General features: G+C 48.2%; 2 protein-coding genes and 1 pseudogene across 4 annotated transcripts; 2 read left to right on the top strand and 1 right to left on the bottom strand.

Moving 5' to 3' along the window:
- The first annotated feature begins 255 nt into the window (after positions 1-255).
- PIGZ (phosphatidylinositol glycan anchor biosynthesis class Z) lies at positions 256-25,357 on the top strand. 3 transcript variants are annotated; one of them, XM_039477588.2, is made up of 4 exons: positions 1,288-5,220; positions 6,058-6,105; positions 17,434-17,632; positions 21,149-25,357. In XM_039477588.2, exons 3-4 carry the CDS (start codon positions 17,515-17,517, stop codon positions 22,675-22,677), a joined length of 1,647 nt encoding a protein of 548 aa, XP_039333522.1. In that variant the 5' UTR covers positions 1,288-5,220; positions 6,058-6,105; positions 17,434-17,514; the 3' UTR covers positions 22,678-25,357. The 3 variants fall into 3 exon arrangements, with proteins under 3 accessions (XP_039333521.1, XP_039333522.1, XP_074260155.1); XM_039477587.2 differs by lacking the exons at positions 1,288-5,220; positions 6,058-6,105 and adding an exon at positions 256-1,280; XM_074404054.1 differs by lacking the exons at positions 1,288-5,220; positions 6,058-6,105 and having other exon boundaries at positions 13,246-17,632.
- LOC141585339 (eukaryotic translation initiation factor 3 subunit J-like) lies at positions 10,693-13,154 on the top strand (annotated as a pseudogene).
- NCBP2AS2 (NCBP2 antisense 2 (head to head)) lies at positions 24,947-25,857 on the bottom strand. The gene has a single exon (XM_003926198.4). It carries the CDS (start codon positions 25,775-25,777, stop codon positions 25,478-25,480), a length of 300 nt encoding a protein of 99 aa, XP_003926247.1. The 5' UTR covers positions 25,778-25,857; the 3' UTR covers positions 24,947-25,477.
- Positions 25,858-25,877: the final 20 nt, after the last annotated feature.

Here is a 25,877-nt window from a genome sequence, read left to right as displayed (position 1 = left end):
CGTGGTGAGGGGCCGCGTCGCGCTACCCCGCTCTCCGCGCAGCCCGCAGCGGCGAGGCCACCGGCCGGGACGCGAGTGTCCGCGCGTCGCGCCCTAGCTCCCGGGAGCCTGGCGTCGCGTTCCGGGAGGCAGCCCGGCTCCCGGGCACAGGCTCCCTGCCCACACGGCGGCCTCCCTGCAGCCCTCCAGAGCCGTCGCCCGTCCCCGCCTGCGGAACGCGGAGGGCAGCACTGCCCGGCCCCGCCCACCCGAACCCGCTCCGCGGCGCCGCGTGACCGTGTCAGGTCCCGGTCGGCCTCGCTGTGCGGACCCCGGCCGCCTCCGCAGTGGCTCGGTGGCCAAGTGAGTGCCCGGATGCCCGGTTACCCGAGGCTCTCCCACCCCGCCAAGCCACCGGCCCCCACAGGCGCAGGCCGAGGAGAGGCAACCGCGGCGCCGGCCCCGCGCGCCCACAGCGACCCCTCCGGGCCGCGCGTGCCCGCGGACGCCGCCCTCGCGCGCAGGGAGAGGCGCCTCAGGGCCCGCTCGGACCGGCTCCTGCGGGCGTGGCGCCCGGGGCGGCGTCCTGCGGGGTTCCGGCACCTCCGCGGTGTCGCCACTGCTCTCTCAGCCGCCTCTCGGCTCCGCTTTCCCGTCAGGTCCGGGGCTGCCCGAGGCGCGACTGCCCGGGAACGCCACGCACACGCCGATCGCTGCGGGGCTCCGCAGCCTCCCCGTGCGCTGAGTCACCTGTCATGAGTGACTCCATTTTGAGGCGTTGCGGGCCACGGAGCAGGACCGTGGGCCGCACTCCCGGACCGCGCGCTGCCCTCGCCGACTTCCGGCGCGTGGAAGCGGGGCGGCGCCGGCAGAAGTCCCCACCGCGGAGAACCCCCAGATGGTCATTTCGAACACAAGAAGGGTGGCCGGGGTTTTTGGTTTAAGATCCCCTGGCGCTGAAAGGGCGCCGCTCGCGTAGGAGAGGCTGCCGAGGGGGGAGCCTGAGGCCGGAGGGACCGCGGCGCCCCCCGGACCCTCCCCGGCGTGGCCTCAGCCCGCCCCGGGACCGCCGGACCAGGCCGGGAGGCAGCGCGGGGACGCACACGGCGGCCCCGCCCGCGCGCTCCTCCTCCCTCCCCCGCCCGCCCCGCGCAGGAGGCGACAGTCCGTCTCCGCGCGGCGCGCTCTCATCGCCTCCCCTCCCGCCCTCCGGTTCCACCGCCTCTGCGGCCACCTGGGACCCGGGCCCTCGCCGGGCCGGACGCCGCCAGCGCTGCAGGCGCAGCCCGGAGGCCGCGCGGGTGAGTCGGTGCGCAGCCCCAGCGGGCCCAGAAGAGCCGGTGCGGGGAGGGCGAGGGGACCACAGTCGGCTCCGTCCCCAGCGTGCGCACAGCCGCGAGACCAGGAGGCCCAGCCTTTGGGGAGGACAGCAGGGGAGCCGAGGGCCCCCGTTCTAGTGGGCACCTGTCCCTAGGTCAAGGTCCGCTGGCTTGGAGCACTGACCTGCTCCGGACCTAGGGGGACCGGGGCAACGGTGACATTTGCCCAAGAAGGGCAGTCGTGGGTAAACTCCACCCCAAAGCACGGCTCTGGGCCCAGGCTGAGGCCTGGGGTTGAATCCCCTTGTGCTGGCGGCTGGTGTTCTCCGGGAGGCCCCTAACCCTACTGGGTCTCAGTTTCCCCAGGTATTCCCCCTAGGAGAATGCCCCCTCAACAGGGCAAGAGGTGGAAAGCGCTGGGCCCGAAGCCGAGAAGAATCTCAGCTCCCGGCCTTAGGGGCAGCACTTCGGGCCAGGCCTGCCCTCCCAGGATGAGAGGATGGCCTCCTGGCCGGGGACGCATGGGGGCGTGGACAAGGCAAAGGCGACCCTGCCAGGGAGCACCCAGGGCTCGGGTTGGTGGTCATGGGGCCTTTGCGTGGGACTCACAGTGTGGCGGGGAAAGTTCGGTAATGACGACATTTCTCACCAGTCCTCAAAAAAAGTCATTCTCAGCCCCAGACACCTTGGCCTCGGAAAACTGGGAACCGCTTTCAAAATTAACACCCCCATCTCCTGCTACAGAGCGGAGCCCTCACTTTGCAGAGGCGCACTGCGAGGTCGCGGGTGGTTAAATGGTGCGCCCTTGTTGATGAAGATGCCTTGCTCTCTTTCATTCTCTTTGTGTGTGTTTAATGTTGTGTTGTGTTTTCTGTTGAGCGAAGGATAAACACGGGCCTTTTCAGGCAACCCGCAGAATAAGGCGGCCAGCATCGGATCTTCCCATGCTTCAAGGTGGAGCACCCTGCAGGGCTTACTGCAGGCCCCAGAGTCAAAATGAGGATGCAATGCTACAACAAAAGGCAAATGTACTCTGGGGAGCCACTCTCACTCTCTACCCCTGGGGTAGAGCCCTAGGATTGGAAGACTGGAGGACTGGAACAAGATCTTAGTCCTGAGGGCCGGAGAAGCAGCCTTTGGTGGTTGCGCAGGGGCCCCACTTTTCCCGAAGTCTTAAAACCTGCTCCAAATACCAGATCCAGAGAAAGGGGCCGAACCTTAGGCCCGCCGCCCTCTCTTGTAAGCCCCGACCCAACTGCTTGGTAAGGAAGTTTACATATGAAGGTAGGGACCTTTCTTGGAATGAGCCACACGCAATGGTTTTGCCATTCTGCACGGTGCTGGTTCACTCCGTCCCCAGAGCCGACACAGTTCTGCTCACACACTGGGCGCCGGTGAAACATGGAGCACTAAAAGCCTGCCCAGGCCCTCGGATTCAGCGAGCTTGACAGGTGTCCCCATCACCCGCGGCTGGCCAGAGCAGTCTTTCCTACTCTCTTCACTCCCCTCCTCCCGTCCCACACATGTGCTGTCTTTCCCGGCCTCCCCCACGCTCCCAGCACAGTGGTTTCTGCTTGGCTGTTCCCCTGTCTCCGAGATGGTCTCTTCCTCCTGCTTGCCTTACACATTGTCCCACACACGAGCGAACGCGGGATGCTCCTGTCGGCGTGGTTGTCAACGCTGGTTCCCCTGCCCAGTCTCTGCAACTCAGCGCTGTCCCTTCACTCTAAAGCCGCTCACGAACCCTTCCGGGGAACGACGACCAGGAGGCTGCAGGAGATGCAAGATTTGGACCAGCACCTGACTGGCACCCTGACAGATCTCTCTGAATAAATGAATGAATGAGCAGGCTGCATCCTGATTAGGTTAAGGTGAATCGCCATGCTTGGCGTTGGCTCCACCTCCTGGGATAAAAGATGAGAGGCGGCCACTTGGACAACTCCTACAGTGGGGTCTCAGACTGGGAAGCCAGCGGCGAACTGGTGTCATTCTGCAGAGCTCCTGCATTTGTTATACTCGATGCCCCACTATGTTACCACCTTCTCCGGAGGACCTCCTGCTCTGTCCTTGACAGATGGGCCACAGTGGGCCTTCCCAAGCTGTACTAGAGCCCTGAGATGACTCTCAAAAGGATTCTAGGCCTGGAGACCTCAGCCAAAAGAGGCAGAGAAACAGTCAGACAACTGTCAGTGCGTGGTGCCTGTAGAGTTTTGCACAGGGTCCTTCAGAAGGAGGGTTAGGGAAGCCTTCTTGGGGGTCAGAGCAGTTAAGCAAAATGGATAACAAAGTCAACCACTTATATCTGCCTGTTTTCTTCATTTCATCTTCACAACAGCCCCTGAGGTGGGTACTCTTTTTATAGCTGGGGTATACATTGGGGTTCAAAGAGATTAAGTGCTCTTTCACCATGAACAAATGACAGAGCAAGGACTTGAACCCAGTTTACCTGATGCCACCGCTGGTCTTAACCTCCATGTTATTAGCATATTGGGCAAGTGAAACCACATGAGCCAAGAAGCTGGGGTGAGAAACAGCACAGAACAGAGGAGAGGACTGCAGAAAGGCATGATGTTTCTGGAGCACTGACTTCTACTCATGAAGACATGAGGCAGGAGGGGACACTGGAAGCCATGGAGGGCCTTGTCAGCTGCCAAGACCAGTTCGGTCACAGATACCCCAACCCAGGCGGCACTGAAGGAATCAAGAAACAGACACAAAGATAAAGAGCAAAAGGTGGGGCATCAGGGGCTTCAGCCTTCCCAGCTGAGAGCCTTGAACAGAGTTTGACCCACATATTTATTGACAGCAAGCAAGTGATAATCATCATTACTCCAGTTTATAGATTAGCTAAAATAATTCTTCACAAGGAACAAAGCATTCTTTCCTAGTGGCGATAAATAGGCTCTGATGCATATATCTACTGCAACTGGAACATGTTTTCAGGGCACCAGTTCCGGAATGCCTTTAAGCGGTCTTCTACCCAGGATGGGTCAGGTATTTCTTTCCCTCGCTCCAGTAAACCAACAACCTCCAGCAATGTGCGTCGCTGCCATCACAAGTATGTTACAGTGCTATAGACATTTTGTTTGTGGCCAGTTGCTTTAAGGCCTGTTGCCAGCAATAAGCCACAATAAGTAATGTGGACCTGGTCCTGAGGGTGGTGAGGGGATGGCCCCCCCATCCAGAGGTTTATCACAAGGGAGTGATTCAACCTCTCTCTGCCACAGTCAGGAGGAAGGATGCAGTGAGAGAGGGAAAGTGGAGAGGTGGGTGGTGGGTGCAGTCTACTCCAGGTCATGCTTCTTAACATGTTTCTCATTGTGTATACACAGAAAAAGATTCCTGTTGTATGACACACTGGTTGACAAAGGAGGGGGGCTGTTCGCAGATAGAAACAACCAACCCAGGGGCTCCAGCCATGCGAAGATTCTGCACAGCGAGCCCTGAGGCTGAGAAATCCCAGGCACATGCACACCAGTCACAGCATACCTGGATTCAGATAATGATAGTGGAGAATGAACAAGAGCTGGGTTCAAGGAATAATTAGCAAGCCAACTTGGCATTACATAGTGAAGGGACAAAGGAAAAGGGAGATAGCACCTGCATTTCACCAGGGGATTCTGGACTAAATTGGGTAAATGATATGATACAGTTTTGATTTGTGTCGCTGCCCAAATCTCATCTTGAATTGTAATCCCCAGGTGTTGAGGGAGAAACCTGGTGGGAGGTGATCGGATCATAGGGCAGTTTCTCCCAAGCTGTTATCATGATAGTGAGGGAGTTCTCATGAGATCTGATGGTTTCATAAGCATCCGTCTTTTCCTCCACCCATACTCTCTCCTGCCACCTTGTGAAGAAGGTGCCTGCTTCTCCTTCTGCTATGACTATAAGTTTCCTGAAGCCTCCCCAGCAATGTAGAACTGTGAGTCAATTAAACCTTTTTTATTTAGAAATTACCCAGTCTTGGGTAGTTCTTTATAGCAGTGTGAGAATGGATTAATACAGTAAATTGGTACCAGAAGTTTGGGACACTAATGGTAGTTCCCTCATTGCTACAGGGAGCATGGGGACAGGGCTGTTTCCAGGGAAGATGATGAGTTCTGTTTGGCTGCCCTGTGTCTGAAGTAGGTTCAGAAGCCTAACAGGCAATGGAGTGGGGCACGGGAGTCAGACAGACGGTCCAACTTCTAGTTTCACCAACTTATTAGTTCTGCTACCTTGAGCAAAAAACCTGTTTATTTGTCTGTAAGCCAGGAATAAGAATAGGTTTGCAGAACCTGAGGTGGGAGGATTGCTAAAGCCTGGGAGGCAGAGGTTGCAGTGAGCTGAGATCACACCACTGCACTCCAGACTGGGTGACAGAGTGAGACACTGTCTTAAAAAAAAAAGTGGGCGGTGGGGGGATAGGGTTATAGAGTTGTGATAATTAAATAAGATAAGGTACAGAGCCTGGAAGTCAGTACAATAAATGTCAGTACTATTATTATTGTTATATTATTTCTTATTAATATCAGTAAATCTGAAGCTCAGAAAAGAAGCAGTTTCAGAAGTCATAAAGTAGAAACTGAAACCATAAGAATAAATGAGATGATCCAGAAAGAGTGTGTATAGAGGATATTGAAGACCAGGTGTATTGACATTTAAGGGGTGGATGGAGGAAGAGGGGCCTAAGAACAAATGGCCAGGGGATGAGAGCCTGTGGAAGTTACATGTAGCAGCCACACAACTGATCCTCTGCCTCCTTTCTCCTTCCTAACAGAACCTGTTGTTAGGGTAAGCACCCACAGTCCCAGCTCCAACCCCAAAGGTGAGTCTTAATTGGTAATCTCATTTCCCTTGCCAATGACTGGTTTGGGAAGGTGTAGTTGATGCAGTTCTGTTCAACAGCACTTCATAGAAAGTCTTCTGGGGAACTTCTGGAAAAGATTTCCTTGATCTTAAAAAGAAATGCAGGTGCAGGTCAGGCACAGGGGTTCACACCTGTAATCCCAGCACTTTGGGAAGCTGAGGTGGACAGATCGCCTGAGGTCAGAAGTTCGAGACCAGCCTGGCCAGCATGGTGAAACCCTGTCTCTACTAAAAATACAAAAATTAGACAGGCGTGGTGGCGTGTACCTGTAATCCCAGCTACCCAAGAGCTGAGGCAGGAAAACCACTGGAACCTGGGAGGCGGAGGCTGCAGTGAGCCGAGATCGTGACACTGTACTCCAGCCTGGGTGACAGAGCAAGACTCCATCTCAAATAAAAGAAAGAAAGAAAGAAAGAAGAAAGAAAGAAAGAAAGAAAGAATGAAAGAAAAGAAGAGAAGAAATAAAAAAGAAAAGGAAAGGAAAGAAAGGAAAAGAAAAGGAAAGAAGAAAGAAAAAGAAAGAGATGCAGGTGCAAATCAAAACTACAGTGAGATACCACTTTACACCCACTGAGATGTCTGGAATCCAAAGGTCAGATAACAACAAGTGTTGGTCAGAACTATCATACATTTCTGGTGGGAATGTAAAATGATACGGCCACTTTGGAAAACAACCTGGAAGTTTCCTCAAATAACTAAACATAGTTACCATAGGATGCAAGGACTCCACTCCGAGGTATATGCCAAGAGAAAGGAAGACATATGTCAACGCATAAACTTGTACACAAAAGTTTATAGTAGCACTGTTTACAATGGCCAAAACATGGAAACAACTCAGAGGTTCATCAACAGATGAATGGACACACAAAATGTGGTACATCCATGCAATGGGATATCATTTGGCCATACAAAGTAAGGAGGTACTGATACCTGCTACAACACAGATGAACCATGAAACCATTCTTTTAAGTGAAAGAAGCCAGGCACAAAAGCCCACAGATATTTTATTCATCTGGAAGCCCAGAATAGGGAACTCTATAGAGACAAAAAAAAATAAGATTAGTGGTTTCCAGAGTCTGGGGTGGTAGAGGAGGATGGGAGGTGATAACTAAAGTATATGAGGTTCTTCATGAGTGATGAAAATTTCTAAAACTGACTGTGGTGATGGTTGCACCTGTCTAGGAATATACCAAAAACAATTGAATTGTACACTTTAAATGAATTGTACGGTATATTAATTATATTTCAATAAACCTGCTTTAAAAAGAGATAGCCTCAAAAATACAGTGTTGTCATGTCTGGATGGGATGGCTGGAACTGAGGATTATGTCCACACAAAGAGAAAGGCAGCATCGCGGCTGACCTGAGAAGCGGCACTGGACCCTGGCAGTACCAAGGGTTTTTTTTGTTTGTTTGTTTGTTTGTTTTTTATGAGACATGATGAATTGTTTCCTGCCTTATTTATTTATTTATTTATTTTAAGAGATGAGGGTCTTGCTGTGTTGCCAGACCTTGAACTCCTGGGGTCAAGCAATCCTTCTGCCTCCATCTCCCAAGTAGCTGGGGCGACAGGGGTGCACCACCAGGCCTGGCAATATGATGAATTGTTGAAGCCAGCTTGCATTGTTTTTGTTGTTGATGTTGTTTGCAAACAACTAAATGTTTTATGTAAAAGGTAGTTTAATATAGGGAGTTAACTGCTTACAAAGCCTTTGGAAGTGCTGGGTGATCAAGGTCTAAGCTGAATCCCCAGGAGTGATTACTAGAACACTGCAAAACTGACCAGTGAAGCTACTACTTCTGTCCCCTATCAGGAAAGTGGGGACGTAGGAGACCGCCACTGGAACTATCACACTCAAGAGCACAGTGCTTTATCTGTGACTCCGGGTTAGAAAGCCATTGCCAAACCACCACAAGCCGCCTATCAGCAGCACCCAGTGAAGCTGGTGAATGAACATGGAGTACTACTTCAGAAACGGTATCCATCTTCTAGACCTTATTTGCTAGAAGAAACCAGTCAAAGCAGCAGGAAGATGATATTTATTTGACTTCTACCTTCCAGATGTCTCTCACTTAATGATCAACTTCTTTGATCTTTAGTCCTACTTCCATCTCAGATCTATCTGGCATCATTTTGCCTTCTGCCTGATAAGTATTCTTTATAATTTTCTGAAGATCTGCTTGTGAAGACTTTTCAGTTTTGGTTTTCTTTAAAATATCTTTGTTTTGCCCTTGTTCTTGAAAGATTATTTTCTTTCTGGACATAAAGGATAGACAGGTAGTTACTTTATCTTAGCAAATGAATATTGTCATCCTTAGGGATCTATTGGCTACAGGCACTTCTGATACTAAATGGTGAAGGTTCAGTACAAGAAATAGAAGCCAGCAGAAAAGGAATTTGATACAGGGAAATAGGTAGTAAAAACCATTCAGTACACTGAAAAATGATCTCTGTTTGGACCTCCAGGAAAGACTCCAACACCAGAAGTAACTCCATAGAGGAGCTACCACTTCTGTGACAGCCAGGCTAGTGTAAAGCCGCCTGTAGAACTTAGCTGGGTTTTGTAACACAGCACTGTGGCCACCATAACTGCAGCTGTGTCCTCCATTCCCACAAAGCAGGGACTGGATAGTGGAGAGCCGATGCAGGAAAACTCCGTGTTTTCAACAATCTTGTTTGCCAGGAGAAAACAAAGAAAACTGCAAAAACATATGGCCTGTCTCACATCTGTTTTCTAAATTCTGAAAACCTAATTTGCATAACCCAACTTCAAGAGTATCTACAAAATGTAACTTTTTGTTTTTTACCCTTCACAGTACAGTAAGGCACCCTAGAAGGAGACAGGAAGAGTAGAAAGGATCCCTGCTGTCAAATGGCATGCAGTGAAGGGGCCTGAAGTGGCCAACGGTTTTGACAGTGGGGAAGCTGAGGAGGCAAGATCCCCCTCTCTAAAAAGAAATTGAAATTAGAAAGGGAGGAGTGCAGAAGATTTGAGGATTCCTGTGAAGGAAGGAGGAGAGAGAGGTAGTAGTAGAAAGAGGGGACATACAGTTTCAAGATAATTTTGGTTGATTGATTTTCTAAGAATGGTGGAGAATCAAATGTGTTTGTCTATGGAAAGGAAGGTGTCAATCAAAGAGAACAGAGAGAGGGAGTAGATGCTTGATGAAAGGAGAACTTGCAGATGGTGAAAGGGGATGTTCATGGTATATGGAAAGATGGTCATATTTTGCTAAGTGATATAAGCATATTTTAAAGCAAGGATTGTATGATCCTCTTCCATTTACAAATATATAATAGATACATTGAAAATACTCACTGAATTTTCAGACATCCCTTATAGAGACAAAACTCAATTTCAATGTTGCAAAGCTACACTATTGAGATGGAGCAGCCCCAGCCAATGGCACAGGCGTGGGCAGGGTGTGTAGTAACTGAAGAGCAAGATAAGAGTGGGAGAGGGTGAGACAACAGACTCATACTTTTTAAATTATTATTATTATTTTTTGAGACAGAGTCTCGCTGTCGCCCAGGCTGGAGAGCAGTGGTGAGATCTCAGCTAACTGCAACCTCCGCCTCCCAGGTTCAAGCGATTCTCTGCCTCAGCCTCCCAAGTAGCTGGCACTACAGGCATGTGCCACCACGCCCATCTAATTTTTTTGTATTTTTAGTAGAGATGGGTTTCACCATCTTGGCCAGGCTGGTCTTGAACTCCTGACCTTGTGATCCACCCACCTTGGCCTCCCAAAGTACTGTGAGCCACCACACTTAGCCAGCAGACCCATACTATTGAAGTCCACATGCCCATGAGACTGGCTTGCTCCATAGCTGAAGTCAGGATGCCAACTTTCCCACCCTCCCATACGCTGAGGAACAGCCTGCCATCAGTTCTTCTGGAGCTCAGCTCAGAGACCTCGGCATAGCATCCTCTATCCCCACTCACCCTCAACAGATGCCTTCAACAGTTGTGGAGACATAGAAGTTCCCCCAGAGTAGTCTTGAAACACATCCTTAGAAAACACTGATGTGACTGCAACACAGTCCCCTCGTGTTTCCTGCCCTCTTCTCTTAAATCATGACCAGAAGGATCTGCTGACTAAGGCTGTCCCTTAAATATATGACTTCCTTGAAATTAACTTGACACAGCTTAAACTAACTTAGCTGTTCTCAATCCCTGTCTTATCTCTCAACATGACTATTTCTTATTGCCAACACTATGCCAAACTGTAGATATGTATGAATAAGCAGAAATACAATCCTATATTTTCCAAGAAAAATCATATATCAAAATGTTAACAGTGTTTTTTGAGTGTCAGGAACTGCATGTAATTTTCATTTCCCCCTTTTGACTTATTGCACTTTTTACTCTTTCTACAACAATCTTGTATTACGTTTATGAATAGTAAAAAAAATAATAAAGGTTGTTAAACAGGACACAAGTGGAAAGTTGTCCTTGAATTATAAAAGGACTGAAGTGCTAAAAATAACTAAAATGCTGAATAAAATAGTATTTAAGCTGAATAAAACATAAGTCATACTTAGGCATGAAGACAGAGACTTCTGCCGGGGAACGCTGGGAAGGCGAGGACGAGGATGAGAACGTCAAAGATAACTGGGATAATGATGATGATTAAAAAAAAAAAAAAAAAGGAGGAAGAAGTAAAACCAGAGGTAAACATTTCAGAAAAGAAGAAAATAGCAGAGAAGATAAAAGATAAAAGAGAAAGAACAGCAACAGAAGAAAAGGCAAGAAGAAGTTACAAGAACCTGAAGAACCTGAAGTGCTAACACCAGAAGAACAATTAGCAGATAAACTGCGGCTAAAGAAATTCCCGAGAGAGTCTGACCTCGAATTAGCAAAGGAAACTTTTGATGTTAATAAAACAGTTTATGGAATAGATGCTATGAACGCATCTTCAAGAGATGACTTTACAGAATTTGGAACGTTACTAAGAGAGAAAATTACACCATATGAAAAGTCACTGTATTATGCCAGTTTTTTGGAAGTCTTAGTTCGAGATGTGTGTATTTCATTGGAAACTGATGATTTGAAAAAGATTACCAATTCACTGACTGTGCTTTGCACAAGAAAAACAGAAGCAAGAAAAGCGAAGCAAAGCCAATAAGAAGAAAGGTGTGGTTTCTGGAGGGGGATTAAAAGCCACCATGAAAGATGATCTGGCAGATTATGGTGGTTACGATGGAGGATATGTACAAGACTATGAAGACTTCATGTGACATTTTTATCTTCTCCTGGTGTCATCTTTATGTTGCCCACAATCCCTTGAACATGTAGCACAACTTCCTTTCCTTTCAGTTCTGCCAAATGCTACAATCAGAAGTGCAGTATCTTTTGTGCTTATTATTTAACCCCTTGACACTTAGGTGCTAATGTGCAAATAAGGGAACTTGGATCTTGCTGCCAAGGGGTTAAAATTGGGAACCTCAGTTGCTACTAAATCATAGTTCAAACAAACCTAATAATGTTGTCATCGTTGCTATCTGATTTCATAGTAGCAGTCACTAAATTGGAAAAAGGTTGCAACATGACAAAAAAATTTGTGTAGTATTTACCAGCACCATTCAGTAATCCAGCCTTAACCATACCTCCTTGAACTACTTCATAGCTTGTCAAGAAAGGCAGTTTGCAGCAAGGGCATGTGGTGTGCACCTAGTATTAAAATTGCTTTGTCTTAAAATTGAACATGAGGATACTAAAAATACATTGTGAAGAAGACTGCTTATCTCAGAGTGAAGATACTGTGGCTGAAAAGCACTAGTTTGAAATAAAATTTAAATGACCAAAACCCTCCAACTTTGAAGCTAAAGAAGGTAAACCTCTCCATTATTGCATTACATGTTGTGGAATATCTTGAGTGCAAAGACTGTCTAGTTATTTATCAGGCTATTTCTACTGATTAAGTGCTTCAGATGGGAGAGAGAAACTCTTTACCTGTTTTTATTTGCCTGATTTAAATGTCTGAGAAACAAATCTTCGTTTTCTTAGGCTGCAATGGAACAACTTTACCAGGGTTTTGGCATTTCCTTTCCTTTATAAAACGTGCTTAGCAAACTGTACCAGTTAACTACAGTTTGGTAAATTGTTATGTTAACAATTATGACATCTGCAGTGTTTTATAAAGCAACTAATTTAATAAAATCACTATTGTGAAGGAAAAAAGATCAGGCAGATATAAAAAAATCAATTTATAGAAATGAAAAATGTAACAACTGAAATTTAAAACTCAATACGCAGGTTTAACATCTAGATACAGCTGAAAGGATGACTAGAGACATGAAAGACAGAACAGAACTTATCTGACATATAGCCAAGAGAGATAAAGATATGGGAAATATGAAATAGAACTTAAAGAGACATGGAAGATAGACTGAGAAGGTCTATGATATGTTTTGGCTGTGTCTTCACTCAAATCTCATCTTGAACTGTAGCTCCCATAATTCCCACATGTTGTGGGAGGGACCTCGTGGGAGATAACTGAGTCATGGGGGTGGTTTCCCCCATACTGTTCTCGTGGTAGTAAGTCTCACGAGATCTGATGGTTTTATAAGGGGAAACCCCTTTTGCTTCCTTCTCATTTGCTTTTTGCCTGCTGCCATGTAAGACGTGCCTTTGCCTTCCACCATGATTGTGATGCCTCCCCAGCCACATGGAACTGTGAGTCCATTAAACCTCTTTTCCTTTATAAATTATCCAGTCTTGGGTATGTCTTTATCAGCAGCATACAGTCCAATGGAGGATTACTTTCTATAAATGACAAAGGGTCCTAATCCACAGGTTCAAGAAGCCAAAAAATTTTCAACTATAATAAGTAAAAAGAAATGTGCACCCAGAATTTAATAGTGAAGACACATAACATAGTATACTAAATTTTAAAATATTAAATAATATATTGTATTTTATAGCATATTGGAAACTGAGTATATATAACTTCCAAACTGGTAGAGAGAAAAGGGAAAAAATATCAATCCAAAAGAAGGCAAGAAAGGACCAAAAAAAAAAAAAAAAATCATTGAAAAAACAAGAAAAGAAAACAAAATAGGGTGGTAGAAATAAATAAATCAATAATAACAGTAAATTGGCTGTGCACAGTGGCTCATACTTGTAATCCCAACATTTTGGGAGGCTGAGATTGTGCCACTGCACTCCAGCCAGCAACACAGCAGATTACCTGAGGTCAGGAGTTCAAGACCAGCATGGCCAGCATGGCAAAACCTCATTTCTACAAAAAATATCAGAATTAGCCGGTCATGGTGGTTCATGCCTATAGTCCAAGCTACTTGGGAGGCTGAGGCAGGAGAATTGCTTGAATCCAGGAGGCAGAGGTTGCAGTGAGCTGAGATCATGCCACTGCACTCCAGCCTGGGCAAGACAGTGAGACTCCATCCCAAAAAGAAAAAAAGAAAAGAAAGGGTGGAAAAGTATGTACCAGGTAAATACTAAGTTTCTGAAAAATGTGTCTACCTACATTAATATCAGATAAAATATACTTTAGGACAAAGTAGTATTAGAGATTAAAAGGTAACTATATAATGATAAGATATTCGATTTTCCAAAAAGGTATAACAGTTATAAACTTCTACAAATATAATAATATAGCTTCAAAAATAAACTAAAATTGACAGAATCATAAGGAAAATTACCCAAGTTAACTATTTCATGAGCTAGTTCAACATACATTTCTGTGACAGTAAAAAATCAACAAATTAAGGACATTAAAAGATTTGGGCCAGGTATGTTGGTTCATGCTTGTAATTCCAGCACTTTGGGAGGCCAAGGTGGGAGGACTGCTTGAAACCCAGGAGGTCAAGACCAGCCTGGGCAACATAGCAAGATCTTGTCTCTATAAAAAATTTAAAAATTAACCAAGCTTGGTGGTGCGTGCCTGTCTTCCTAGCTACGCAGGAGGCTGAGATCAGAGTATTGCTTGAGTCCAGGAGATCGAGGCTGCAGTGAGCCATGATCATGCCACTGCACTCCAGCATAGACAACACAGTGAGACCCTGTCTCAAAAAAAAAAAAAAAAAGATTTCAACAACACAACTAATGGGCTTGATCTAATGTCAATATATAGAACTCTTCATTTAGTAAGTATAGAATATATAGTGTTTTCAAGCATCCATGGAATATCTGCAAAAATGACCATTAAAAATTAAATCCTGGCCCGGCACGGTGGCTCATGCCTTTAATTCCAGCACTTTGAGAGGCCAAGGCAGGCAGATCACGAGGTCAGGAGTTCAAGAACAGTCTGGCCAACATGGTGAAACCCCGTCTCTACTAAAATTACAAAAATTAGCTGGGCGTAGTGGCACGTGCCTGTAATCCCAGCTACTCAGGAGGCTGAGGCAGGAGAATTACTTGAACCAGGACCCAGGAGGCGGAGGCTGCAGTGTGCCAGGGTCGTGCCACTGCATGCCCTTTAGCCTGGGCTACAGAGCTAGACCCCGTCTCAAAAAAATAAAAAATAAAAAAAATTAAATCCTTCAGCCGGGTGCGGTGGCTCACGCCTGTAATCCCAGCACTTTGGGAGGCCAAGGTGGGCGAATCACAAGGTCAGGAGATCAAGACCTTCCTGCCAACATGGTGAAACTCCATCTCTACTAAAAATACAAAAAGTAGCTGGGTGTGGTGGTGCATGCCTGTAATCCCAGCTACTCGGAAGGCTGATGAAGGAGAATTGGTTGAACCTGGGAGGCAGAGATTGCAGTGAGCCGAGATTGTGCCACTGTACTCCAGCCAGCAACAGAGCGAGACTCCGTCTCAAAAAAAAAAATTAAATCCTTCAACCATAAGACATTGGTGGAAGAAGAAATTACAATGGCAATTAGAAATATTTAGAATCAAAAGTTGATGAAATTGTTACATAGCAACACTTGTGGCATGCAGTTAATACTATATTTAGAGAAAAATGTGTAGCCTTGAATACTTCTCATAGAAAATAAGGTTCAAAATTAATGCTGTGTTCATATCAAAAGATTTGAAATAAAACAATAAAATAATCCCCAAAAAGAGTAAAAGTGAAAAAAAAATAAAGATGAGCAAAGAAATTAAAAACAGCAAGGCCAAAAGTTGATGTTTTGAAAAGATTCACAAAATCAACAAAATTCTGGTGAGGATTATAAAGAAAGAAAAAAGAAGGTACAAGTAACCAATATTAGGAATAAACATGAATTAAGAATATAAGCTACAGTATAAACATGCGGTTAGAAGATTAAAGTTCTAATGTTTGATAGCAGAGTAGGGTAACTATAGTTAACAACTTTTTTTTTTTTTTTTTTAATATTGATTGATTGAGACAGAGTCTTGCTCTGTCTCCCAGGCTGGAGTTCAGTGGTGTGATCTCAGCTCAGTGCAACCTCCACCTTCTGGGTTCAAGCGATTCTTGTGTCTCAGCCACCTGAGTAGCTGGGATTATAGGTGTCCACCATCACACCTGGCTAATTTTTGTATTTTTTTGGTAGAGAGGGGTTTTTGCCATGTTGGCCAGGCTGGTCTCAAACTCCTGACCGAAAGCGTTCTGCCTGCCTTGGCCTCCCAAAGTGCTGGGATGCCAGGTGTGAGCCACCGCACCTGGCCATTTTTTTTTTTTTTTTTTTTAAACAGGGTCTTGCTCTGTCACTCAGGCTGAAGTGCAGTAGTGTGATCATAGCTCGCCACAGCCTCGAATTCCTGGGTTCAAGTGATCTTCTTGTCTCAGCCTCCTGAATAGCTGGGACTACCAGTGCACACCACTGTGTCCAACTATTTTTTTTTTTTTTTTTTTTTTGTAGAAATGGGGTCTCACTTTGCTGCCCAGGCTGGTCCGAATTCCCAATTTCAAGCGATCCTTTTGCCACAGCCTCCCAAAGTTCTGGGATTACAGATGTGAGCCACATGGCAGTGTGAGCTCTCAGGTGTAAACCTGAGAGAAAGCACTATTTAAGGTCAGAGTTTAAAACATCAAGAAGTCAGGGGAACATCACTATTTCTGGAGAAGAGACAAGCAGGTTGTCAAACTTGCTTTCCTGTTGAGCAGTGATGCTCCCGACTTACAGATCCAGCATGCAATGGGCTCAGATTGTCACTGCTCTTTGAGTTACATAGCCAAACTTGTGGGATTCAGTTAATACTATATTTGAGTTGAGGGAGTTAGAATTCTCATCATATGGAGTTATAAATGTTTCCGTCACCTTCCAAAAGGCAGGTTCCAGGGTATGTGAAAGTTGGAGGGAGTAACTGGAAACCATGGGGCTGAGTGTAATTTTTGCAGTGAAATGGGTGGAATCCATTGAGTTTCCCAAGTTTTCAGAAATGCAAGAAACAGCGTGCCATACTGGTCTGTGGATAGGAGCTAGTGATCAGGATGGGGCTGTAAGACCCAGATTTGCTGGGTACACTAATCCTACTTGCAAATGTCACATTGAGCAAATGTCATATTTAGACCCTGTACAAGCCAGGGCTTTCCAGAGACACAGAAACAACCAGGAATTGGCTTTCTCATTTACTATGAAAATTGGCTCATGCAATCATGGGGGCTGGTGAAGTCATGCAATCTGACACCTGCAAGCTGGAGAATCAGGGAAACTTGTGGTTTAATTCCATCTGAGTCAGAAGTCTTAGAAACAGAGGAGCCTGCAGTATAATTCCCAGTCCTATTTAAGGACAGAGATCCTGATTCAGGGAGGTGGGTTGGGGGGCACTTGCGTGAGATCTGGAGTCTGAAGGTCCAAGAACCAGGAGCACTAATGTCTGAGGACAGGAGAAGATGGCTGTCCCAGCTGAAGAGAGTGCAAATTCACCCTTCCTCCACTTCTTTGTTTTATTCAGACCCTCCAAGGATTAATCATGCCCACCCACATTGGTGCAGATGATGATCTTAGTCTATCAATTCAGAGATTAATCTCTTCCTGAAATGTCCTTAAAGACACTGCCAGAAATAATGTTTTACCAGCTATCTGGGTATCTCTTAGCCCAGTCAAGTTGATACATAAAATTAACCACCAGACTCCTTAGCAAATATGAGCAGGAAGTAATCAAGTTACTCAACAGAGGCCTCCGTTTCCCGAAATCTGTAAAATAGGGATACTAAGACCCACTGCTCCAGACCATGGAAAGGATTAAATGAAATATGCATGTCAAGTGCCTGGCAGTTAGTGGGCATTTAGTATAAAGTAGCTATTATTATTATTGTCATTTTTATTAAATATAGATCCATTTTGAGTTTGTTCAGACAGTTGAATGGATAATAATTTACATCATGGTAACCAACAAGTGTTATCCTCAACAGACGCAGATCTGTGGATCCAACGTAGCATCTGTAGCAGCTGGGACATTATTCCAGGTTTGGGCGCGGTAATCGGATCTGAAGATGGCAGTCAGGGTGCTTTGGGGTGGCCTCAGCGTGCTCCGAGTGCTGTGGTGTCTCCTTCCGCAGACAGGCTATGTGCACCCAGATGAGTTCTTCCAGTCACCTGAGGTCATGGCAGGTAAAACACTCCGCATGCGTGGCTGAGACAAGTTCCAGCAGAGTCTGGTTGGGAAGCTGATGGGAGATTTTGTGGGGAGGGAGTAGCATGTCCGTGCAGATGAGTAGTAAATCCACAAGCAGAGAAGCAGCTTCTCCGGGGTAAGAACTTGGAAGTGGGGACTTCATGTCTCCTTCCTGAATGGTGACACTGACCTTCTGAGTAATGCTAATAAACCACCAGTCTCTTGGATGTATTCCTGCTTGGACCAACACTACAGGTCATTCAGGATGAAAGCTGTGTTGAACTTCCCAGTGGAACACTTTTAGAGTTGGACTTCCCCAGTATTTGGCGTGAGCCGACACAGGCTGTGATCTGAGATAATGAAACCTCTCTTCTGTAGACTCAGCTGAGGGTTAAGGGAACCCAGACCTGGGACACTCACTTATCTGTTAGGTGGTATAGGACACATCATAAGGGTATTTGCCTTACCCATGCCATCCTGCCCAAAGTCCTTGAGGCCTTTCAGATGTTATGAACATGTGGCTTCATCCTCATGGCTCAAGACGGCTACTTGAGCTCCAGCCATCAAGTAAGTCTTCAACCAGTCTTTCCAGCCAACAAAGGAGAAAGGCATTTCTTCTCTCTTTAAGGTCATATTTTGAAGGTTGCATGCTTTTTACCCATTTCCATCACACTGAACATAATGTATCATGAGACCACACTTAGCTGCAAAGGAAGCTAAAAAATATAGTCTTTATATCTGACCAAGTACCCAGCTAAAGAGTCTAAGGAGCCAGGTGCAGTGGCTCACACCTGTAATCCCAGTATTTTGAGAGGCCAAGGTGGGTGGGTCACCTGAGGTCAGGAGTTTGAGACCAGCTTGGCTGACATAATGAAACCCCATATTTACTAAACATACAAAAAATTGCCTGGGCATGGCGTCAAGCAGCTGTAATCCCAGCTGCTTGGGAGGCTGAGACAGGAGAATCGCTCGAACCCTGGAGGCAGAGGTTGCAACGAGCCAAGATCGTGCCACTGCGCTCCAGCCTGAGCAACAGAGTGAGACTCTGTCTCAAAAAAAAAAAAAAAAAAAATGTCTAAGGAAGGAGGAGGGAATATAGATAATGGGGAAGCACCAGCTTTCTTTGCCATAGGGCTCAACAGGTGAATTTGTTTTTTAAGTTAAAAGGTTCATCTTCTTTCCCACACATTTTTTTTTAAAACCAGAAAAGCAGCCAGATTGATTTGATCCTGGATCTTACTTCCCTTTCACTGTCTAACATAGACAGATAAAACAGCTGGAGAAATAAGTAGCAGAATCAAAGAGCCCGAATGATCGCCAGGCTGTATAATTAACTCTAGATAACCAGCAGGGTGATCAAGCAAGAGATGCTGTGAACAATGAGGCTTGGAGTGGAGCTGTTCCCTCACAGCCACCCCTCAGAGCTCTGGAACATTGGGCACAGGGTTACAGACCAGGAAGCAAGTAGTTCTTAAATTATATAAGTACTACTTGGATATATTCTTCTTATTAAAAAATTAGGCTGGGCGCAGTGGCTTAAGCCTGTAATCCCAGCACTTAGGAAGCCAAGGTGGGCAGATCCTGAGGTCAGGAGATCAAGACCATCCTAGCTAACACAATGAAACCCTGTCTCTACTAAAAATACAAAAAATTAGCTGGGTGTGGTGGCACGTGCCTGTAGTCCCAGCTACTCGAGAGGCTCAGGCAGGAGGATCGCTTGAACCTGGGAGGTGGTGGTTGCAGTGAGCCAAGACTGCACTACTGCACTCCAGCCAGAATAGACAGAGTGAGACTCCATCTCAAAAATAAAAAAGGCTGGGCGCGGTGGCTCACGCCTGTAATCCTAGCACTTCGGGAAGCCGAGGCGGGCAGATTGCCTGAGGTCAGGAGTTTGAGACCAGTCTGGCCAACATGGTGAAACTCTGTCTCTACTAAAACTACAAAAAAAAAAAAAAATTGGCGGGGTGTGGTGGTGGGTGCCTGTAGTCACAGCTACTCTGGAGGCTGAGGCAGGGGAACTTCTGGAACCAGCGAGGTGGAGGTTGCAGTGAGCTGAGATCTCGCCCCTGTACTCCAGCTTGGGTGACAAAGCGAGACTGTTAAAAAAAAAAAAAAAAAAAAAAAAAAAAGAAAGAAAGAAAGAAAGAAAAGAAAAGAAAAAAGATTTGGGCCAGGCACGGTGGCTCATACCTGTAATCCCAGCACTTTGGGAGGCCGTGGCGGGTGGATCACAAGGTCAGAAGTTCAAGACTAGCCTGGCCAATATGTTGAAACCCCTTCTCTACTGAAAATACAAAAATTAGCTAGATGTGGTGGCATGTGCCTGTAGTCCCAGCTACTCGGGAGGCTGAAGCAGAAGAACTGCTTGAAGCCAGGAGGCAGAGGTTGCAGTGAACTGAGATTATACCACTGTACTCCAGCCTGGCGACAGAGCAAGACTCCATCTCAAAAAGAAAAAAAATTTAAGTATCATAAACAAAACTAAATATAAATCACCTTTGACATAACCCGAGGGCTCGTCCCACCCCTATTTTCTCCCCCCATCTCCTGATAACAATCATTATCAGAGATGGGGTTCTGAGTCTGACCTTTGAGATCTTGGAACCCCGAGAAGAGGGTAAGCCTCCCCACACCTGCACACTTCCCACACACTCTTCCCAGGACACACTGCTCCTTTTCCCAGGGAAGTTTCTCCTGCCCTCTGCACTCTGAGCTCCCCTACACTTGTTTCTGCTGCTGCGTGATGAATCATCAAAAACCTAGCAGCTTAAAACTGCACCAATTTGTGAGTTCACAGTTCTGTTAATCAGAAGGGCAGCATGGGCTCTCTGCTCACAAGGTGGACATCAGCATATGGATTGGGCTGAGTTCTTGTCTGGAAGCTAATTCCAGCAGCATCTAATTGATTTCAGCTGTGGAACTACGGCGTGGTTTCCTTGCTCTTAGCTTTCAGAGGCCACCCCCATTCCTAGCCAATGCCCCTTCCATCTTTAAGCCAGCAGTGGCATGTCAAATCCTTCTCATGCTTTGAATCTGACTGCCCTTTCTGCATCCAGATGGTAAAAACTCTGTTATTAAAGAACTGGTGTGATTAGGTCTGGCCCACACCATAGTCTCCCTCTTTTACAGTCAGTGCCTCTGTATAACATAACCTAATCACAGGAGTACAATCCATCCTGTGGGCCAGGTGCAGTGGCTCAAACCTGTAATCCCAGCATGCTAGGAGGCTGAGGTGGGAGAATGGCTCGAAGCCAGGAGTCTGAGATCAGTCTGAGTAACATAGCAAGAGCTATGATCTTGCCACTGCACTCCAGCCTGGGTGACAGACAGCCTATCAGGGAGGGAGGACGGGAGGGAGGGAGGGATTCATTCTGTGCACAGTCCCAGGGTTTAGGCTGGGCAGGCACACCAAAAGGTGGAAAATGTTGGGGGCCATCCTCGAATTTTGCCCACTACATCCTGAGCTTGGTACTGGCTCACCTCTGCCTCTCTCTCTCTCTCTCTCTCTGCAGAGGACATCCTGGGTGTTCAGGCCACCCGGCCCTGGGAGTTTTACCCCAGCAGCTCCTGCCGCACGGTGGTCTTCCCCCTGCTGATCTCTGGCTCTACCTTCTGGCTGCTCAGGTTCTGGGAAGAGCTAGGCCTGTGGCCTGGCCTGGTGAGTGGCTATGTGCTGCTAGTGGGGCCCCGACTCCTCCTCACTGCCCTCTCCTTTGCCCTGGATGGGGCGGTGTACCACCTGGCCCCACTGTGGGGGGCAGATCGCTGGAACGCCCTGGTCCTGCTGTCTGGTTCCTACGTCACCCTGGTCTTCTACACAAGGACCTTCTCCAACACCATCGAGGGACTGCTCTTGGCGTGCCTGCTGGTGCTGGTATCCTCCCATGTTATGTGGGGCCCCACACCCAAGGAGCCTGCGCCGGGTCCGTGGTGGCACAGCTGGCTTCTTGGAGCCATCATGGCTGCTGGCTTCTTCAACCGGCCCACCTTTCTGGCCTTTGCTGTGGTCCCACTCTACCTCTGGGGCACTCGTGGAGCTACAAACCCTGGCTTGAAGTCCCTGACCCGAGAGGCTCTGGTGCTGCTGCCAGGGGCGGTCCTCACAGCAGTGGTGTTCGTGGCCGTGGACAGCTGGTATTTCTCCAGCCCCACTACATCCAGTACCCTTGTCCTTACACCTGTCAACTTCTTACACTACAACCTGAATCCCCAAAACCTGGCAAGGCATGGCACGCATGTGCGGCTCACTCACCTGGCAGTCAACGGCTTCCTGCTCTTCGGGATGCTGCATGCCCAGGCCCTGCAAGCCGCGTGGCAGCAGCTGCAAGTCTGCCTTCCGGCCTGTGCACAGAGGAGCCCTCTGAGGGCGCAGCGTGCCCGGAGTCTGCTGTCCAGCCCCAGGTCGTATCTCCTTCTCCTCTACTTCACACCCCTGGCCCTGCTGTCTGCCTTTAGCCACCAGGAGGCTCGGTTCCTGATTCCCCTCCTGGTCCCCCTAGTCCTGCTTTGTAGTCCACAGACCCAACCTGTGCCTTGGAAGAGTACCGTGGTCTTCTTCAATGCCCTCGGTGCCTTCTTCTTTGGCTGCCTACATCAGGGGGGCCTGGTGCCCAGCCTGGAGTACCTGGAGCAGGTGGTCCACACCCCTGCGCTCCCAAGCGTGCCTACCCACTACACACTCCTCTTCACCCACACCTACATGCCTCCTCGGCACCTTCTACACCTCCCAGGCCTAGGGGCACCAGTGGAGGTGGTGGACATGGGTGGGACTGAGGACCGTGTCCTGTGCCAAGCCCTGAAAAGCTTTACCAGACAACCAGCCTGCCAAGTGGCCGGCGGGCCGTGGCTCTGCCGCCTCTTTGTGGTGACCCCTGGCACCACCAGGCGTGCCGTGGAGAAGTGCAGCTTTCCCCTCAAGAATGAGACTCTTTTATTTCCCCATCTGACGCTGGAGGATCCACCAGCCCTGTCCTCCTTGCTGAGTGGGGCTTGGAGGGACCACCTCAGTCTTCACATCATGGAGCTGGGGGAAGAAACCTGACAACATGGCAGAGCAGCCGCTGCCCAAGGTTCAGCCAGAGAAGATGCCACTCCACCTTCTACTTGGGTAGCTGGGCTGGGACACTGGGACAGAGCCCTGGTTCTCCTTCACAACTCCCACTGCTGCCTTTCCTGGGCGTGGCCATTGGCTGTTCTGCCTTCTTGGTGAGCTGGCACTCTTCTCCCTGAGACCAAAGATCTGACCTGTCAGTCTTGATGTCAAGGTCCCCAAAGAACCTTGTATAAGCAATGGCACCTGTTTCTGCCCTACTGCTTCCAGCCACTGTGATGTCTGAAATAGATAGATAGCACCTGGTTGCGAAAAAAAACAATGAACTGCTAGTGACATGCCTGAATTACTGCTCCCACACTTTCCATGATGCCTTACCTCTTGCTGTCATGACAACCCTCTGGCTTCCTAAGACTGATCTGGCTATCCAAATATGTGGAAGTCAGTGTGATGAAGTATAGAGAACGGACGGTCCAGATCCAGGGGACCCAAGCGCTAGTCCCTTGGTCTGTTACTGTGAGTGGAAGGGAAAGCCCCTTCCACTCACCTGCCCCACTTCCCAATGTGTTGACATCAGAGGATCTTTGAGGTGTCTGCCAGCTAACATCGTGTCATTCCTGGAGTCCACAGGCATATCTCTCACAAAGCTCTTAAAGCACGGAAGTGGGGGTTGTGTTGTACTTCATGGCACCCTGATGCCTGCTGTCTCAGTGTTTGGTTATTATGCAAACAAGCGATGTTTGAAATATATAATAGCACCTAGAGATTTTCTCCCTGCTTTCTTCTACTCCTGTTCCTGAGAGGTGGTGGGAAACTCTCCAGTCATTTCTGCACCTTGCCCTTAAGAGTCATCCTCCCGGCCGGGCGCAGTGACTCATGCCTGTAATCCCAGCACTTCGGGAGGCTGAGGTGGCCAGATCATGAGGTCAGGAGTTTGGGACTAGCCTGGCCAACATGGTGAAACCCCATCTCTACTAAAAATACAAAAATTAGCTGGGTGTGGTGGCAGGCACCTTTAATCCCAGCTGCTTGAAAGGCTGAGACAGAACTGCTTGAACCCAGGAGGCGGAGGTTGCAGTGAGCCAAGATCGTGCCACTGCACTCCAGCCTGGGTGACAGAGCAAGACTCCATCGCAGTTGCGGGGCGGGGTCGGGGGGCAGGCGGAATCATTCTCCTAGAAAGCAGAGAACATGCAATGCTCAGCCAGCATCTGGTTACCAGCTTAAATTTTTCCTATGGCTTCAAGTTTTCTAGATTGCATGATTACAGGATTGTGTTGCCTAATTAGAAATGATCAGAGTCGGGTGTGGTGGCTCACACCAGTAATCCCAGCACTTTGACAGGCCGAAGTGGGAGGACTACTTGAGGCCAGGAGTTTAAGACCAGCCTGGGCAACAAACTGCAATGCCATTTCAACAACAACAACGTTTTTAATTAGCTGGACATGGTGTCACGGGCCTGTAATCCCAGCTACCCTGGAGGACCAGGGAGGCAGACTGCTTGGCCCACAAGTTGAGGTCGCAGTGAGAGCTACGATTGTGCCACTGCACTCCAGCCTGTGCAACAGTTAGGCCCTGTCTTTAAAAAAAAAAAAATCAGAGACTTAGCTAGGAGCTTCAAATGACAGGACATTTCTATATACAATGGATTTTCTAATCATGGGTCCACTAACTTGCTGGACCATAGTCTTGGTGTGTATCCCAGACCCTCTAAAATGAGGGATAGGAGTCCAGGTAGCTGGTTCCATGGGAGGCAGTAGTCTTTTTTATTTTCGAGACAGGTTCTCGCTATGTTGCCCAGGCTGGTCTCATCTCTTTGGCTCATGCAATCCTCCTGCCTCTGGAGAGGATCCTGCCTCAGGATCAGACACAACTGCCACCACACCCTGCTCCCAGGCAGTAGTCTTAATGCCTGATGGTGGGGAGTTGGAGAAGGAAGGCATCCAGCGTCAGGATAAACGCTGCAGAGCTGTGTTAAGGACTTAAGCCCAGCAGTCAAATGCCTCTGCCCACATCTTACTCTGCAAGGTTTTGGGCAACTTAAGCAGCAGCCTCTGCTTCCGTTGCAGTGGCTCTTGCCTGTAATCCCAGCACTTTGGGAGGCTAAGGTAACAGGATCAGTTGAGCCCAAGAGTTTGAGACCAGCCGAGGCAACACAGTGAGACCACCTCATCTCTGCTTCCTCATGTGACTGGTTTTAGGGAAATGACACAAAAACAAACACACAGAGTGCTATTAGCAAGTCCCAGCACAGAATAAATACTTATTTCATAAAGTACGTGTTTATTATTACCATAGGCCTACAGTCCCCACTATTCTTAAACCATCTTGCCTGAGAAGTATCACACTCATGCCTATTAATCAGCTCACACATTTAATCAAAGGATTTTGGCAGCTGTAGGGTGGTCTTTTCATCCATATCGTCCCTGGAATTAAGCGTCCTGCTATACCCGTGCAGATTCAGCAGCATCTGTCAAGAGTTTCAATCCCATTTGCAGAGGAAAGGCTCTGTGGCTTCGGCCGGTGGCTCTCCGTAGGTGCTGTGACGGGACCCAGCCCATCTTCATCTGTTAGGCTTCGGGGTCTTTCTCCACACTGTGCCTTGTCCAATCACAAGACTTCAACGGAGACGGCGGTCGGGCCTAGGCTCTTCTGACTGGGATATCCGCAGGCCAAAAATCGGAGTCAGGATTCGAAGCCGTGCGCAGTGCCCGGAATGACCCCTCAACGACGAGACCAGTATAGAGCCCAGAAGGGAAAGTAAGCGGCCTCGGCCCCGCGCAGCCCAGGCTTAAATGTTTGCGCCCGGGCCCCTCTGGCTACCTGGTGGTGGCCCTGAGCGGCCCCGGAGGCCGCGGCGTAGCTCCTGGGTGAAAGCGTCTTTGAATCGCTCAGCGCGGCGGCCCAGGGAGCCCGTGGGCCCAGCCGCGAGGTCCCGCAGGCGGCGGGCCGCGTCTTGGCCCCGCAACTGGGCCTGTAGCAGTGCGAAGGCTGTGAGCTGCGCTGCACGTCGGATAGGCCACGACTCCGACAGACGATCCACTAGCTGCGGGCTGTGCAGCAAGGCGGCCAGCAGCCGTCGGAGCACCATCCTCTCCGGGCGCCCGAGAACCGGAGCGCGCCGCCCTTGCCTTCCGTTCCGCGGGGGCAGACCGGACGCCTTTTGCGCCCGCGCAGTTTGATGACGACAC

Source organism: Saimiri boliviensis, chromosome 8 (assembly GCF_048565385.1).
Source record: "Saimiri boliviensis isolate mSaiBol1 chromosome 8, mSaiBol1.pri, whole genome shotgun sequence".
NCBI classification, from domain to species: Eukaryota; Metazoa; Chordata; class Mammalia; order Primates; family Cebidae; genus Saimiri; species Saimiri boliviensis.
The sequence above is the reverse complement of the archived record's forward strand: the minus strand, read 5'-3'. Positions and strand labels throughout refer to the sequence as shown.